The sequence below is a fragment of the Strix aluco genome, chromosome 16, assembly GCF_031877795.1.
Source record: "Strix aluco isolate bStrAlu1 chromosome 16, bStrAlu1.hap1, whole genome shotgun sequence".
NCBI classification, from domain to species: Eukaryota; Metazoa; Chordata; class Aves; order Strigiformes; family Strigidae; genus Strix; species Strix aluco.
Window position 1 is genome coordinate 18,942,804 of NC_133946.1, and position 18,821 is coordinate 18,961,624.

Sequence of the window (18,821 nt, forward strand, 5' to 3'; positions counted from 1 at the left end):
AGTTTGCTTTTGAAATGGCTTATTAAATTGCACTGAATCTATGCATAGACATTCTCATTAAGAACTAATAGCGTTGTTTCTGTTTAGATTAATTCAATTTGTGTCTAAAAAAAGACAAATAATTAATTTCTTTAGGTAAATTGAATAAACTTTCCCAAGGATTCCCATACAAACAGTCTTATGCTAACTTATATCTAGATTTTGCAAACAGATACCTAATGTTTTACTTCTAAAAGTAAAGTGGCCAACTATTATCCTCTTAGTCTTCGGTTGCTCAAAAGAGGCACTGTTGTTTCCTCAATACTGTGCAAGAGTATTCAACTGGTATAGCTGCAAAGTGGGATTTTGAAAGAGGTAGCTCTTGTACTTGAGGATGCTGTGTAATAGCCTTTAATATTAAAAATTTGTGTGCAAATGTGCTGCATAATAGCAGCAAATACCTAGTGTGAAACCAATGAGGAGGAGAGAACAGGCTTACCTTACTGTGACAGGCTTCAAAGATGTTACTCTTAATGATGCTGCAGTGCTTCTGTCCCAGGGCAGACTTGAAAGGTTGATCAGCACACAGGTCCGTCATGTTTAGATTTGAGCAGGTGCTTGTTATTTTCCAGCTATTTCCAAATTCCTGGATGCTCATCTCCATGGACTGCCCTCTGGTTGTGAAGTCATTCCTTGAGCGGCCATCAAAGTCCCCACAAAGGCCACAAACTTTTCCCTAGGTAATTTGTGTTGACAAAGTAATGGCTTGGTTATTTTGAGTGAAGCCCACTGGTTGACAGAAATACACTACAGAACAGGCCAAGGCAAAATAGCTGCAAATTTCTAAGCTGCCATCAAAATATGGTTTAGAAAAAGCTGAACTTTGAGTGATAAAATGACTCTGTTAACCCTCCAATACTGCAAAGTCTCTGACTTCATTTCTAGCTCCAAATATTCTGGAGTGTTTCATACCGACTGAACAATGAAATAAAACACAAGACATGGCCTGCTTGCTTCCTTTTGTCCACTTAACTGAACACTTTTCCAAGCCCTGCTTTTCAAACTGGGACTCCAGTTCTGGATACATAACTTTGAGTTTAAAATCATAATTCTTAATCCATCTCATACGTACCTGGAAAGATGGTGCCACATGAACAACAACAGTAGTCTTCTGGTCCCACATGAAGTTCATCCCTTGATTTGTTTCAATCACAATATAACCTCCTCTGAGATCCACCTTGTAATTTTTCTCAGCTCCTGGATCAGTGGCTATCTCTTGAATTCTTCCTTCCAAGAGCCTGATTTCACTGCTCTACAAGGAACAGATACATTTCATGGAAGGAAGTCGAATAGAAAGCTTTGTGTAACAGCACTGGTATTCTGCCTCTTGTCCTTCACCTTATTTTTTCTGTAATCTTTGCACTACATCTTAGTCTATCACCAGACATGTGAGCCACAGATGAGACACACTGAGTTCAATGGGAAACGTCTGCCCTTGCGGGACAAGTCTTACCTTGTGGCCACAGAAATTATATGCATTCTAGATAAATCTGTTCTGCTGGCATAGCAGCTCCTGAGTGCACAGGCCACTGGGCACACTAGAACACCCCTTGTCGGTCTGCTTTGTTTCACCATCCCCTCACCCCCCACTATGGGAGAAATCTCTTTTTTTGTGTGTACACTTTGGGGAAATGCTAAGCCTGAGCTGGAGGGAAGAAGCTCTTCCCTCTGTAGTTACACCTGCCCTGAGCTCATACCATGCTCCTCTAAAAACTTTACTATCATTTCTATACCACTAACGTCACAGATGTAAATGCACATACGCACATGCATAGGGTGCTGTTGACTCCCTGCATCTATGCCCTCATCTACAGAAGTGTCCAGACCTGTTAACATCAAATACCTAAACCTTTCCCAGCATGCCTGCCTCTGCTTTCAGGCTGTTTGACTTCCATAGGTACTCTCTAGCAGCAACTGAGTTGGAATATAAGGGGATACTACACTAATGGCTACAAAATCAAGACTACATCTCCTCAGTTATAACTTATTCTAGACAAACCTCGAAAATCAGTGTGATCTTCAGGGAGCAGATGGAGAGCGACTTCCCACAAGCATTGTTCTGAATTACAATTCGGAAGGTGCCAGCATCCATGTTATTGGGGCAAAAATCCTTAGAAAAATAGATAAAATTGCATTAGATCTTTTCAAGCAACTAAACCAGTCTTAAACATGTTCAGGGGCTCTGAAGGAATGACACTCCAATATGACTTTTGCTATTTTCTCAGTTTTTTGTTCACTAAAACTCTGGGCATTTTTAAAGAATCTGATGGCAGCTGACCGGGTGGCAGGTTTGTATTTGACCAGGAATTTCAGAGAAAAGCTAAGGAAAAAAACCTGAGCTTTTTATAGCACCAGTCCCACGCAGTCAGAAAGGTAAAAATATTTTTTCTTAAAATTAACAAAACTGTAATTTGGGGATGACAAAATGTCTCACTGAGTACTGTCTCATTACATGTAATTATTATACATGAGGCTGACACATTAATCTCTACGTGCTTCTGTCACAACAAAAATACTGTCAGTATTGGGTGGCTGAGAGAAACATCTAGCTTCTCAACACCACACCAATTCCTTTCCCTTGCAGATGCTGGAATTACATCAGGAAAGGGCTCTCCAGCCCAGGAGTTAATCGTTTAGGATCACACAGTGCCCTCTTGTGTCACTTCCGAGGGTTAATTGCTTGGCCTTTGTATGGAAAATCTCACTGTATCTCCTCTAGGTACAAGAGGAGGGCAGTAGGGTCTGCTCACCAGTGTTGACTATTTTTCATGGAATAGCCCTTTAGTTACTCAGACTGAACCCTGCAGTGTAAGCTGTGAAAAGCATATGGATAGAAAAGTGAAAAAAATTGATACCTGAGCTAGGATATAGTCACAGTCTCCCAGGAAATCAAACTTCTCCCCATCAAAGCTCATGTAGTGCCCGTTTCCATACACAGTGCAGGTTCCCTTGCAGGGATTGTCTGTGCACTTCCACTGCCTTTTGTTACAGGTGCTGGGGGGCAAAATGAAGACAATCACAATCTTTGTATGAAACATGGTTTTTCCTGAACCCCAAATAGGGGCAGAGTAATTCAAAGGTTTGTCTTCTGCAGTACATCAAAGAAAGCAATCATCTCTCACTCTTCCAGGCTTACCCTCTCAACTGTTTTGAGACCATGCCATAAGATGACTTACTAATCAGAAAGTCCATGTTTACTACCAAGACACATTTGAACTTTTTCTATTTTTATTCTATCTTTTCCTTCACATATCTTTTAAATCAAGTATTGGCAGCAGACAGTGGAGATTTAGGAGGTAAATTCAAGGTGAGGAACTGAATATTTCAACCATTTCTGAATATTAATCTGTGAGGTACCCTGTGGTCAGTTCTGTTCTTGACTACAGTGGCATGAACCAATATTATCCCTGCCTTCTCCTGTGGATTGGGTCTGGCTGAGATGGAGTTCATTGTCCCCGTAGCAGCCCCAACCGTGCTGTGCTTTGTGGGGGTAGCTAAAGAGGTGCTGATGACACTGCAGGGTGTTGGTTGCTGCCGGGCACAGGATCAAGGCTGAGTCTCCAACGCTCCCCCCTCACCAGTGGGCTGGGGGTGGGCAAGATCCTGGGAGGGGACACAGCCAGGACAGCTGACACAAAGTGACCAAAGGGATATTCCATACTGTGTGATGTCTGCTCAGCAGTGAAAGCTAAGAGAAAGGAGGAGAGGGGGGGCATTCAGTATTGTGACCTTTGTTTTCCGAAGCAACTGCTATGCATACTGAAGCCCTGCTTGCTGGGAAGTGGCAGACATCGCCTGCTGATGGGAAGTAGAGAATAAATCTTCTGTTTTCTTTTGCTTCTGCACATGGTCTTTGTTTTCATGTGCGACCTTTTCTTTTGTTTTATTAAACTGCTTTTATTTTGACCCACAAGTTTTTTCCATCTTATTTTCTGCCCCCAGCCCTAGCCCGTCCTGCTGAGAAGTGGAGAGAGAAAGCAGCTTAGTGGGCATCTGGCATCCAGCCAAGGCCAACCCACCACACCTTGACAAACTTTATCTCCAGTTCAGGGGGACCACAGACAGAAAATTTTAGTTATACCCCTGACACAGAGACTGCAATTTTTTTCCAATGTGTGTCCTGTTCTCATAAGAGAACAAAGCCCTCACTGCAATAAAACTTCTTAATGGCCTCTGCAATATCAACAACTGCTTATCAGGGTTTGGCTTCACATGTTAGACTTGACTGCCTGTACAAGTGGTGATCTGCCCCTTATTTTCTGTGCATCCTCTTGGCAGGACTATACAGTCTCATCCTCCTAAATAATCAGTAAGGGTTCAAGGCATTTTACCCACCATGATCAGTAATAACAGTGAAGGCTATGGCAGAGTTATACCAGCAATTGGAGCAACTAGAGCATTCATTTATCTTATCCGAGAACTACGCACCCAGAAGCACTGCAAGTCACTGGAAGATTGTGGTTTTTTCCCTCCTCTAAATTTAATCCTTTTCTGAGGTTCAGCTGTGTCCAACAGACACAGACTCAATTTCCCCTTGTAGAATGACCAGCTACAGAGCAACCTGGATGAGGCTGGTACTTCTAAAGTTGGTGTGGAAGCAGTTTGCAGAAAAGGATGGAAATCGTCTGACAGAAGATCTTGGTACTTGTTCTCCCCAAGTGCAGCTTCATGCAGCATGTTGTAAAGAGGACATGTTCCCCTTTTATTTTTACTAGAGGCCTGATGGCTCTAATGATGAAGAGGAAGGCTTCAAAATGCATCGTCCCCCATGGGTGCACTATGCACTGAAAATTTTAACAACCTTTGTAATAAAAAAAGGCTCCCTGGAATAACGTACCATGTGTTGCAGTCCACTTTGATGGTTTCTCCAGGTTTATAAAAGTGTCCACCATGGACACATGGGCACTGATCTTTGGGAATACATCCTCCACTGCCATCCAATACCAGCCCATCAGGACACATGCAGCCAGAAACACATTCAGTGACATACTGCATATATAAAGACACAACAAAAGACAACTAATTAATGCACAGAAACTACAGGGAACCAGCAGAGATGCTAGCTCTGGATGCCAAACTTTTGAATTTTTTTTTAAATCCCATAACTGTAAGTTAATGACAGACAAACTACAAACATCACAGCTACATGGTTGAGCTGCTGTGTTATCAGTAAAGTAGTTGGTCTGTGAACAGTGTAACATGTTACCATCAGCATTTGTTAAGGACAATCATACATGTACAATCATGTCCCATGTTCCTCCTAGGAGGTAAAGTCCTTACACAGTGCATGTCCTGCGTCTTACAACTTTTCTGACATTCTGATCCAGTCGCACCGAGACCCGCAGAGCTGCAGTTGAAGTAATACATCGGAGCCGGGCAATCTATAGGAGGAAGAAAACATTTTAAGAAGGTAATTTAGTGAAAGGAATAAGGATGCCATCAGCAATTGTAAACAGGAGCAGAGCATTTCAGAGGTCAGCATGTGTCTCTCATTTACAGTTTTTATTAGCTTTTGCTCTGCCCACCAACAGTGTGGGGAGAAGGAGGCAGATACCTTCTAAGTTTTGGGTAATATCTTCATCATTTAAAGAATTCAGCAAGTCTGGTGACATTTTTACAGAGACAACTATTATCAATAACCAGCGTATTTCAGGGAGAAGGCAAAAATCTGCAGAATACTAAAATGTTATGGAAAGTGAGAGATAACACAGAAAAACATCATAAATACTAATTGATACCGTAATGCCATTATTTAACAAAATCTTACCTTTTACCAGGACAGTTTCTCCAATGCAGTCTAATCTTCCTTGAATGCATTTGCTAAAGAGATTCCATAAAATGAAACACGTCAGCTCTTTGCACATTTCTCTCTCACTAGAGAGAAATGCACTGCAAAGCTTCACTAGACACACAAATAACAAATTCCTATCAAAATGAATATTTGTTACAGCTATCAGGTTCACAGACATGAATTATGATCCCCGGAAGGAAGATGAAGACACCCAGCTGTTAAATACTTTTCCTTCATCTGCCTCTGCTTTACTGTGTATTTTCCTTGAATCAAGTTTTTTCTAAGCGTCTATTTTCTACTCCCTGAGATAAAACTTACACTTTCTTAAATAAGAGACCTATTAAATTACTATGTGAATCTGTGTTTTCAAAATAGTCTAGAATCTTCAGAAAAAGATATGGGAGTTGGAAGAAAGAGATAGAGGATATGTAGATATTTAAAGATAGAAATAGTTTGAGAAAAACAGCCTTCCCCTGGTGTGTTTTCATTGTTGCCCTGAACTGACGGAAAATGAGAAAATGACAATTGTTTTTCTCTGCAGATGAAAATTAATTATGTTATTTTTAGTATTTTCCTCAAAAATTCTCTCTCTTTTTAAAAAACTCCTTTTAAAAACTGAGATTTTGGGGCTTTTTCCTGGATCATTTATATTTTTAAAATAGTCTGCAGGATAGTGTGTTGCTGGTTTTTCTTTACTTTGGTTTTTCATTTCAAAGCCAGAAACTTCTGCAAGCCCCCTGTTTTCAAAAAAACTTTCTCCCACTGTGTAAGGATATTTTTTACACACAATAAACTCTGCATAGAGATAGATTGCAAATATTACTCTACTTAACATGTTTTCAGGTTCTTGTTTGCTACCAGGAACATAAGATCTTAACCTTTGCTGTGGCTGCACTTCCTGTCAGGGGAATATTTGCTTTGGTGTAATCTAGGAGAAATTTGTCATCATTCCTTTATGGTAAAATGATACCATTCAGGGATTAGAGCAGGGATTTCCCCAGTGTGCCCTGACATCCCCCAGGTATGCAGCCTTTGCATCATCAGAGCAGCTTACCACATCAATTTGTCCTCTTGGAAGGAGTTGCCAGGCTGAACAATCTTGCCTTTGTAGTAGCAGGGACAGTCATCTGGAGCTACACATTCCTCCTCGTCATTGATGTAGGTCCCTTCAGGGCAACCACAGCCCTCCATTGGAGTGATCTGAACTTTACACAGCGGATCAGGTTCATCCAGCGAGCGGCAAGACTGGTTACAGTACTTCACACTATAGTTATAAACCATAGTCTCAGGACACTCCTCAGAGGGATCTTTGCAAGAGAAATAAAATGGATGTATGGCCTTCTCTGTGCAATCATCACTCATGCTGTTAATGCAGCTTTCTGCATGCTGGTACCCACAAATGTGCTTTTTTCAAACTAGAAGACCTTGTCTCCCAGTGGTCTGGGTGAAGTCTGCTCACATATCCTAAACTATGTGACACTGAATACTGAAATACTCAGCAGGGTATATCCTGACTGAATAAGGGAATCAGTATAATTTTGTAATTTGTACAATTAGCTATCTTATGCCAAGAACTGAAACCAATAACTTCTGTCTTGTCCTTGTAGTTAAAAATTAATTTTCTGTCCTTTACTAATAATTTCTTTGACTGGGAATAGTTAAAGAAATGAGCATATTTTGTAAAGGGCAGATTTTGACGTTAAATGGGTGGTACCAAGGAACTCTGTTAATCATTTGATGCTACTGAAGAAAGTGTGTTTGAATTCTCATAGGTGTCTTGAGGAAAACTCTTGTTGTCATCCTCTGGGGAAATAAGAAACAACAGTTTCTAAGAGCTCTGGGAGGACCAAACAGTTAAATACCAAAATCTAAAGAGCTCAGCTGACTCTGTAAGACAGTGAAAAGCTGATTAATTTTCACAGGCTACCAAGAAACACCTTCAAAATTCTGCCATAAAATCTGCAGTAGTGATCCATAGGGATAACATCAAATATTGTCAGGAAATATCAGCCACATTAAGGCTGTGGCTTTCAAGAAAGCCTGACATCCAGATTCCTCTGAAATTCAACAAGAACTGGGGATCTAGTCATCTAGACCTCTTTCTAACTAACACCCATAGATGTAACCCCACAGCTCTTCTTCAGATACACAGATGTACTAGAAAGTACAGGGGAGTTGTTCACGGGTAATTGTGCTAATCAACTTTGCAGCAATGTTATCACCATATCGGCAACAGGTTCAGTGCTTAAACAAAGCTCTGTATGGCTTTCCAGTCCATGACCATAGTACACGTTCTTAGATTAATTAGTGTTCTAGGTTGGTGAATGCATTCAACTCCACCACCTCCACCAACAAAATCCAGCTGGTTTCCTGGTCTTAGCTGGAGCAGACACAATATGCTGTGTATAAATTGGGCAGGCCATATTCTCCTGATTTATAGGCATACAATGAAGATGCAGCAACTGGTATTTGTAAATAAAAATAGGCCAAATAAGGAGGTTATTAATAAAGATGTTGAACATGAGTTGTCATAAGATTTACGTGAATGGATGTCTCAGTTGTTAGCTATTAATACAATAAAATAAGGTGTTTACTTTCTCCCTTTAATTTTTCATAGAGGAAAAAGATCAATTTTGGTAAAGCAAGATCTGGTAAGAAAAAAGTTATTTGATTGTAGTACTCATGGTCACAGATTTCTAATCTTAGATTACACACGTACAGCTGGAGATGTGAATGCAGAGAATGTGAGCATACCAAAGATAGCTTCAAGCTAGCTTGCACAAGGAGCACTAGAAAAACAGACTTAACAGAGACTACTGACCCCAGTGGTCTTCTGGGTAACCAGTAACTCAAATAACAGCTCATGCTTCCACTAAAGATTGCATCACATAAGCACACTGCCAACAGTTAGCTAGTAGGATTTACTTATTTCAGACACTCTGCTGACTGCAAGGTAGACATGCCCTCAGGATATAACCTGCCTTGGATGCTGCCTGCAGCCCGGCTCAGCTGGACACAGCTGCAGGAGCTGGAAGAGCCCTTCCAACCCCCGCAATGGGACAGACCACAGGACTATTTATTCTTTCACTCATGAATAGCGCAACCTTCAATCTTATCACAGGCACGTCCCCAAAAGATTATTTCTTCTTAAATAAGGCCTAAAATATTTGCACTGATTAAGCCATTAGCATTTTTTTCACAAGGTTACTGTAGTGCTTGAATCAATATGAACTACTGTGCCATGAGTCCACAGATTTCAGTCTAACGCATGCTGCAAACCAGTCTTGTTTAGACATAAAAAATGTCAGTAATTCTATGTTGATAACAAGGCTTTCAATAAACACGGACTGTGTCTAGTACATAAATCTTCTGATTATAGGATAATTTGCTGTGGACTACACTGTGTTCCCTTTGAATTATTTCAGCACAAATTTGTTAAATTGTTCTTACTGCAATTTTAAATGCCTTAGACAAAGCACCATAGCGGTTACATTGTTTGTCTCCATTAAATATCCCAGCTAGCCTCTAAATCAGGCAATTAAATAGATCATACCTGCATCAAATCTGCATTAAAATAATTGTTGTTATGTTTCCTATTCAGATGCTATTGGTCAAGAAACCAATATATCTATTTTCATGTCGATATAGACAAATCTCACTTGAACTATCTGATTGTCAGTGGAAAAATGGAAATGTTGAAGTAAAATTCAGAAGATGGGACTTGTGAGTTTTATTCTCAGCTCTGATACCATCTCATAATAAATTCTGGCTGTGCCAAAGATATACACATGTGGACTCCGAACCCAGGATTTAGTGACAATGTGTGTGTCCAAGAAACTTTTATTCATTTGTTAGCCAGTCCTGAGCTGAAAATGCCTTTAAACACTTCCACATTCTCAGATATCACCAATATATATTTACTAAAAACCATTACTATTTTACTGTAACATGGAAAAATACAGTTAATCAGAGTGATACCATTTGCATGGGAAATAGGGCTGACATAAACTGCAAAAAAAGTATCAGAATTAAAATATATGAGGAGGTCCACGTGTTCAAAACTAACCTAATTGCAACTCCTTCTTGTGATTTGATTAATACACTTCATATTCTTTTGCTTCTCTGAGTACTGAAGTCACCTAGTATTTTGCACAAGGAACATGCATCATAAGAGCATTAAGTGGACATGAACTGATTTTGGCAGGCAAAAGTTTTTTATAAAGTATATGTTATACTGCTTTTCAAAGACCAACTAAGTTGATGACTAAGCACAAAGGTACTGACTGCCACAGGCTGCTCTCTCCTGAAGCTGTTCCCCAATATCCCTACCCAAGGTATTTTAGGACGCATACCACAGATGCCCTGCCTCCAGCCCTTCAGGGACACGCCTGCTGTAGCACAGTCTCTGGAGTAAGTAGAGAGCACACTACACAGTGCAACTTCACTCTTCTCAGCATTGCAGGTGTCATACATACATTTCTAGGGGACAGAAAAGGACATGGGTATTGTTATGCCCAGTTCACAAAAGAAACAGGGAAATACGTAGCAATTTAAAAAGTAGCCAACCAATATATATATTTTAGAAAGTATTATTACCAGTGAAACTTAATTTGTAATATCTCTAAGAGAAAATGTATGCTAATGAAATACCATGCAAACCTGAGAAATACGAAATCAATTACAGTCATGCAACAGCAACAATGTTATTTCTAACACAGGTGAATAGATGAATAATAAGAATGATGAGGGCACCTATAATTCATTAATGCACTAAGAAATGTCTATACCAGCTTCCCATGAGGATGTACAATCTAGGACATGTCAAAATATGTCATGTGAAAATATACAGAGCTGAAAATACTGCACAGCGATGACTGGCACTTGTGTACCTATGTAGTGTGTAGATAAGATACACCCAATCAAATGACAGGCACATAACAGTTTAATAGGAAATCGTATGTAATGACATCTAAAGAACTAGTTAGGTAAGTATAAAGGAGATTCAAAGCTCAAGTTCTTTTAACTGCGTGGCTGGACAGAAGAACCCAGATACAGCCAGTCACTCAAGAGCAGTAGGGTCATACTGCATAGGTGGTGACTTATCCTGCCATTACTGATGTTGTGGAGAATGCTTCCATGAATGATGGTTTAAAATCTGATGAGATCAGCAGGAATAACAGACATATCCATAAGAAACTGGTTTTTACTTTCCCTTAATTGAAAATTGCAAGTTCCTATTTTACTTATAGTTAAGATGAATTCTCAAGCAGACATATTTTCTGAGGGAAAGTTGGGAGAGGTGAAGCATAAGCCATATTTTTAAAAGTGCTTGAAGACATATTAAATTTTAGATAAAATTTCAGGCTTAGGTATTTTCTCAGTAAGTTGTATCACACACACCCCCTCCATGAATTTTCTGTGTTTTTGCAGAAACTTTTTTACTATTCATATAAATGCGGCAACTCTCTAGCTCAGCCAACTTCCTCAGCAGCATTATAGAGCTGTACACCAAGAGTACTTATGGGCAGCTTCTTGCATTCTAAATATGAGGAGACTAACATGATTCCACAGTAATAAATGGGATATAAACAATGTAAATCTAGTATATATTCTCCCCCTAGATGTGACTTTTAAACCAAGCCAGAGGGAATCCATGGGGCTGAAAAAGATATCAGTTCAATTCCACACAGAAACACTGATTTGGCCTTTGAAAGAGTGAGCAGTTTTCAAGAACAGTAAACCCATTTTTTTTCCTGCTTCTGGATCATGCAACAGACCTGTCAGTGATGGCAGTCACAACATTTTCAGGGCTGCAGCCAAAAAGGTCCATCATATCTTGCATAAACTTTCATTTTGCTATTTTTCTCATCAGCGTCGGTGAACTTCTTTGTAAAAAGGCATTACTGTAACCTATTTCACTGCCCTAGGCCAGACTACCTTCTTGGCAGATCAGTCTCTCAAGTGGATTAAACCACCCATTTGGACCAGTGCCTTACCTTGATGTACACAGAAGTGTCTACAACAGAGTGGCAGGCAGCAAACACACTGCTTGTATTAGACAGAAGAGCACACCAGTGCTGGGCAAATTTTTCTGAAGCGGGAAAAAGATATCATTGTCCATAGTCACTTAAACCACATTACTCTCTGAATCAATATTCTTATCAGGTATCACACAGAACTAGAATGTCTTGAAGTGTTCAGATAATGCCAGAAGGAAATACAGGGCATTAACATATCAAGGTGATAAATATAGTTGGATGGGTGAACAGCCACCTCCCTAAGAGAAAGGTTTCACCCTCCATGTATTAACACATTACTGTGTCTGGATTAGCAGAACATCTGCAAAAACTTCCCATTTTCATCATTCTCCATCAAACTTTCCTATTTCTTTGCAGTCAGGAAATTCTTTATAGTCAAGCAATAATACCAAGCATGTAATAATCAGTGAGCTGCGTGGCTCTGAGTTGCAGCTTTAATTACATGTGGCAATACCTAGAGAATATCCTATATATATCCAAATCCAGTCAAAGTGAGAAATCAGACAGGGCACCAGGTATAGTACAATGAAGTCAGTACTGTTGATAACTTATTCCTTTTGACTTCAGCACATCTGTAACAACCTAGATTGGATGACAATCTTGCCCAAATATTGACAACCAAATATGGTCTGCCTTAAACCTAAATTGTTCTCATTGATGCTGTGTGTGCTTTTCAAGTCATCAGTGAAGAAGGTGTTGGGTCTTTCTCCAGCAGTGAAGGTTTCTTTGTTTTAAAAGCAAAGCTGTCACCTTAAAGACCTGTAAAACCCAATGTGTTCTCTCTAGTAATAGCCTCAAAGGTGGTGGCTTTTGATGCTTGTGAGATTTCTAAAACTTTTTTAGTTATCTGTCATGTGAAAATTATTTAGCACTAGTAATCCAGAGACAAAAAGTCTGCTACCTCTATCCACACTGTTTGAACAAGGATCTTCAAAGCTGTCCTCAACATCAAAACAGCTGGCTCTAGTTTTCCATGAGTTACCAAAAGCAGAAGCTGAATCTTCCACAGCTCCAGTGACTGTTCTGAAGTCATCGGTTTGGATATTATTGAAATTGCCACAAAGACCTTGTGTGGGTAGAAGAAAAAAAAGCAAAAGAAAAGAAGAAATCAATTCATGAGTGGAAGAGGAATGGCTTCTAGATGAACACTCTTAACTCTATAACGGACCTCGCCTGAGAGAAGCCCATTTTCTGTCAGACTTCCTGATGTTCCCACAAATCAGACAGGACCCTGTCTTTAGAGTGTAATTATTATTTTTCTGCATTACAGTAGCATTTAGTGATAGCACAGAGATTGGAAGCTGTTTAAATGTGCTTCAGTAAACACTGGCAGACAAAAAAAAAGTGCCTTCCCCAAAAGATTATAAGCAAAGGAAATTGCAAAAGCAAAACAAAATGGGTTGGAGAGACAGGATGTAATCCCATTACAGGGATAGCAAACAGAAGCACAAAAAGCTTAAATGATGTAAACAGGAGATTGGTGGAAAAATCAAGACTATAGCTGGCATCTCACAAGTCTCTGATGAAGGTCTGCTTTTACAGATAGAGTCTAAAAAACCTAGACACACTAAACATCACAGAGATTATCTAATTTTCTTCAGGAAATTGAAGGGTTTAGCCAACACTTTGTTTCAGGAAGGCTATAGATTTAACCAGGTGTTCTAACATATCAAAGTCAATATAAAATCAAATAATTTGTTCACTTAAGGTGATAGACAAGCAGCTATAACTCAATTTAATAGCAAACTGAAGGAACATGATGTGTCCTACCAGATGTGCGATTCTGATAAGAATGATCGACTGTTATGGAGAGCTGCATTACAGGTTTCATTTGCACTTGAATCCGTACTCCGGTTGAGCTCAAGATTTGGATGAAAAATGTAGAGGGTCTGAAGATGGTGATGCCATCTAAAGAGGAAAAAAAGAAAGAAAAAAGATGCATGTACCTGCAAATCTTTATGAAGCTGGGTAAATAGGAACTTCTGTTTACCAGTGCATCCAGTGTAACACAGGAATTCCCACGGATTCCCAGACCTAGTATCCACCTGAGTCAAATGACCTAACAATGAGCAGGATCATGTGCTTTTAAAAGAAAGGAGCAGGAATCCCTGTGTAAATAGGTGTAGGCTAGTCTGGGGAAGATGTGAAGGACATTTACCTTTGCTTACTGGCAGCTTCACAATGAAATTGTTCATGTAGATATTTCCACAGGAACATATTTTTATAGTCTGCAGGGAAAAAGAAAAAGCCCACAGTAGTGAATGCATATGACATGAGACAGATAATAGCAACCTCACAAGCTTCATTAAGCATTAAGAAGTAGTGTCTTCAAAACATGATCACCTCTGGGGTCAATATAACTCAGTGTCTGGATGCCATACAGTAACTTGGAGCAAATCTCTAGGCCATTTTTATGGCCATTTTCATTTCATTTTTGTTAAAAATGAAAAACCCTCTCCATAAGCAACATTTTTTATTGAGTGCTCTCACATACCTAAGAGGTTAGTTAACTTTTTGAGAACAACATGTGAGATGTTACGTGTAGGTTTGGATCCACCCCATTGGAAACGTAACATACCCAAAATGAGAGCTATCTGACTCAAACTCCCTCAGTAACCAATGGAGGGAGACAGGCCCCTCCAGAAGGACTCGTCATACCTTGGGCTGACTTGTCCTTTGGAGATCCCCATCTTCCTTTATTGATTATAGAAGGAGATTAGGATGTTGGATCTCCTAACAAGGTTAGGACTGCACCAGTTAAGTTCCAGATGGACAGAATGTATCTGTATATCTTTAGGAGTGCAAAAATACCAGCCCTAACCCAGCTTCCACTGAATTGAATCATGGCATAATCTTCAATAGGAGAAACTTCTGGCCTTCATTTGGAAAATTCCGCTATTTCACTCACTGCATTAGGAAAAACCTGTGGACTCAGAACTGTTGGAAAAAGAAGGGGATCTTTTCTTGTAGAAATATCAATCTTTCAAAAAGAAACAAGTGAAAAATTTCGAAGTCATGAAAAAGAGAGAGAAAGCCAACAAGGATAATTTTTAGCCATCTACCTCTAAAGAAAATGGGAAAACCAGAATCCAAAAGAACTTGAAAAGAAATAACTCTTGTAGAACAAAACTGAATAAACACATGCACTGCATCATCTGCTGGCATTAATCTTGCGGTCTCAGGACTGCAACAGATCAAAATGAGTCCGCAGTGTTAGAGAAATCCCATCTTTGAACCTAAATAAAAGTGACATATTATGTGTCACTGATTAAAGCAAGTTACTTACAGTTCTTCCTAGTGTGACTAATACATTCTTTAAGCAAGTCATTGTCTTTGATGTCCCACACTGGATGATCTCTCCAATCACCACAAATGTGTCATCAGTATTCTGAAAACATGTAAGAAAAAGGATGTGCAGATATTGTTAGTATGTTACAGGAAGGGAGCTAGAAGAGAAAAAAGGTGTCTCTGAAGAGCTGAAATGGAATAATGAAAGAACTGGAGCAAACTGCTTTATTTTATTGCCAAAATCAATAATGTTCACCGCCTTTCCTCTGTTTCCTTGCTATTAACTTGTGTGGATCACATATTTGCAGACTGCCACGTGGAATTCAATGTTTTTGCAGGAATTTTTGCTCATCCACTTCCTTTTAACAGTTATACATGAAGAAAGCTTCAGGAGAAATGCTTAAATCTACACTAATACACCCACTAAGAAAACTAATTCATTAAAAAATCAAAGATGTAAAATTATGTTGAAGCAGCAAAACTTTGATACTAAGCATCAAGCAATTGACTTGCAATCCATTGCAAATGGGAAAATTTATGGGGTTTAAGACTGAGCATGTGTTGAAGTGCTTTGCTGGATTGGTGCCGTTTAATTAAATTAAGCCATATCAAGCTCCAGCAGAGCTTAATGCCTCATGCTACTCAAGAGATTTAGGAATGAAATGGGAGATTGTTCATACCTTGGCTAAGACATAATGGCAGTTGCCGTGAAAATTGAATCTCTTATTATCGAATGTTGTTATATGGAATCCTCCATCTATATTACAGCTTCCAGAACAGGGCAGAGAGATACAGCTCCAGTGACCTCCTTTGCAAGTACTGTACAAAACCCAAAAAGGAGCAGTTAGAATAAACATAGATTTAAAAGAGCAAAGGTGAAATAACATCTTGATCTGAATCTGCACAGATGACACCCTCTCTGTCTTTTTAACTTGTTATTTGGCTTCTTATTAAATCCCTGTGGGAGGAAGACTTTAAATTAGGCCCTTAAAGTGTGAAGGTTGAATGCTTCTTAGTGAGAGAGTTAACTGCACTGGGCTTTGAAGTAGCTACAGGGTCATCTCCAAGGGGAATCTTACAGTAAGCATCTACTACCGACCTCCAAACCAAGATGGTAAGGCCAACAAAACAATATTTCGGTCACTTAAGGAAGCTTTGGGTCAACAGAACCTGATGCTTCTGAGTGATTTCAACTACGCAGTATCTGCTGGAAGAACAATACAGCAGCTCACACGTCATCCATCAAATTCCTGGAATGCCTAGAGGACTGCTTCCTCATACTAATGTTAGCTATGCCAACCAGGAATGAGGCACTGCTGGGCTTGCTACACACAAACCAAGAAAACCTGGTTTGTAATATCTTGGCTAGTGATAGCTTTGGCTGTAGTGATCTCAATATTGTGGAGTTTGGGAACCTGCTGAGCACACTGCAGGTTAGTAGTACTAAGACCAAGGATTTAGATTTTAGAAGGGAAAACTTCAGCTTGCTCAGAGCCCATTTGAGAGGGGTTCTGTGGGAAGTTTCCATGGAGGATAGAGGAGCTAGCAAGTGCTGGGAGTTTTTCAAGAATGCACACCTGGAAGCACAAAAACAGTTCATCCCCTTTAAAGGTAAGGGAAGTAGGTGGAGCAAAAGACCCCATTGGCTTAAATATGAGCTTCTGAGTCTGTTCAATACCAAAAGAGAAGTGAACCAGAGATGGAAAACCAGACAAACATCCGTTGAGAACTACATGGGCATTGCCAGGGCGTGCAGAGATGCAGTTGGAAAAGCAGAAGTTCAGCTTGAATTGAAATTGGCCAGAGAATCATAAAATCCTTCAGGAGAATCATAGAATATGATTATCCTTCAGAGGGATACTGAGTTAATCAAGCAAGAAATGTTTTTCAGGGCCTAAATCATTTACTTGACTTTTTAAAGAAAGAACGAACTGCTTCAAGCAGGATCTTGCAACATTTTATGCTACTGATGCAACTGTTCAGCAAGTTGCTGATGCAACATTTCAGCAACTGATTGTGAAGAAGCTGAGGTAATGAACAGGTAGAATTCTTAGAGCAGTGCACACAAGAGAACAGCACAGTCATGTTAGCTCAGGCTTTGTGAGGAGTAAGAATGTGGCTATGTGGGAACCATTCAGAGCCCATCAAGTTCAGTTCCTCAAAACTGCAGGTTTTGAGGAGTATTACCTTAAAATGCAGGAAATATTCAATCCAGAGGGGTTTGCAGAACACCTGGCCTACCCCACTATGCACCACAGCATATTTCATTCCTCCCTATAGTAAAGGTTAGGCTGTGTTCAAAAAATGATGCTGTGTCGCAGGAGCTCAAATAACACATACAGCTGTTCATTCACTGGATAACTATCACAGTAAGAAATAAAACTGTTTTGAGAATACTATACCTGAAGTCTTATCACCTTTCAGTAGTGTAGAGGGGAGATGGGTTCAAGCTACAGGGTTTTTCCTAAATCAAATCATTCTCAAGGATCAGGAATTTTGAGATCCAGGCCTTGAAAGAGCCTTTTGTAGATCTAGAGGTGGTTGGAACTGTAACTCATTAACACGGTATGGCTCCTTGCCTCACTTTAGTGGCCAATGCCTCTGAACTAATCATCAAAGAGTCTCATTCTTCTGCATTCTGAAATCTTGAGCTCAGTTTTTGCTGGCAGTTCCAAGTGAGGGTGATAACTATGTGAGGTTGTGGACTCACTTAAGTTTCACGTACTGTAGAAATTCAGACCCAGGTTTTGCATTGTTATTTAAGACAAATGTTAGGAATAGGGGGGAAAAAAAAAAAAAAAAAGAGCAGAATACAACTCATGAACACTCTGAAATAAACGCCTCTGCCTTGTTAGTGCAATCAAGTTCACAACAGTACCAGTTTTGGCAGGGAGTGGAGTAAGTCCCTCCAGATGAGTAGACTTTGCCTTGAAACATACAGGGGCAGCTGTCTCTAGGGATGCATGTTTTGCCACCGAGGTCATCAAGGATGGTTCCTGTTCGGACACATTGGCTAATTAATACGTCTTTGGTGAGTCTGGGAAACACCATCACGGAAAATTAGAGTAAGAAAAAACTCTAGAGTATTGAGCATTTCTGGATAGTGATATGTTTTAAGGAAAACACCACACCAGGCTCTTTCAGGTGTTAATGGATGGGAAACATTTCTTACTAGAGCTCATACGAAAGCAGTGCAAAACCCAAAGAATATCTCTTCATGCTACTGAAATGTGTCACTGTGAGCCAGTTTCCATCCTTTTCTAACAGTGAATCTAACAGAGATCAGACCCCCTATTTAGCCTCTACTTCATGTGCAAACTTACACATGCACAAACCTGGCGATGCATTATTACGTGTGACTTCACCTACAGCAAGATCTAGCCCCATAACAGGGAGGCACCTCATCAGACATCTTCACCTGCATTCTTACTGTCTAGAGAACAACTCCCATTTTCCCACATCTGTACCATTTTTTTCTCTCTAGTCCTCAGAAACTTTTCCCTTCCCTCCTCCAGTGTCAGGATCTTGACTCTTTAGAGACCTAGCTCTTCCAATAAGAAAGTTGTTAAATTATGCTAGAATAAAAAGTTTATTAATTGGTTTTAGTGTAAAATGTTAAAGGAAAAAAAATTGCCACTAACTGAAAGGGAACAAACTCCCTCTTT

General features: G+C 39.8%; 1 protein-coding gene across 2 annotated transcripts in view; it reads right to left on the bottom strand.

Moving 5' to 3' along the window:
* The window catches only part of LOC141931049 (mucin-5B), a 45,930-nt gene that overhangs the window by 18,415 nt on the left and 8,694 nt on the right, over positions 1-18,821 (bottom strand). For both annotated transcript variants that reach the window (XM_074842706.1, XM_074842704.1), the window contains exons 8-23: positions 18,035-18,152; positions 15,837-15,975; positions 15,155-15,256; positions 14,027-14,096; positions 13,639-13,776; positions 12,770-12,934; positions 11,827-11,921; positions 10,183-10,309; positions 6,885-7,137; positions 5,807-5,859; positions 5,320-5,420; positions 4,877-5,028; positions 2,895-3,033; positions 2,039-2,149; positions 1,112-1,291; positions 479-715 (exon numbers count right to left, since the gene is read on the bottom strand). In XM_074842706.1, the coding sequence (XP_074698807.1) occupies positions 479-715; positions 1,112-1,291; positions 2,039-2,149; positions 2,895-3,033; positions 4,877-5,028; positions 5,320-5,420; positions 5,807-5,859; positions 6,885-7,137; positions 10,183-10,309; positions 11,827-11,921; positions 12,770-12,934; positions 13,639-13,776; positions 14,027-14,096; positions 15,155-15,256; positions 15,837-15,975; positions 18,035-18,152 (2,180 nt within the window). The remainder of the gene's footprint in view (positions 1-478; positions 716-1,111; positions 1,292-2,038; positions 2,150-2,894; positions 3,034-4,876; positions 5,029-5,319; positions 5,421-5,806; positions 5,860-6,884; positions 7,138-10,182; positions 10,310-11,826; positions 11,922-12,769; positions 12,935-13,638; positions 13,777-14,026; positions 14,097-15,154; positions 15,257-15,836; positions 15,976-18,034; positions 18,153-18,821) is intronic.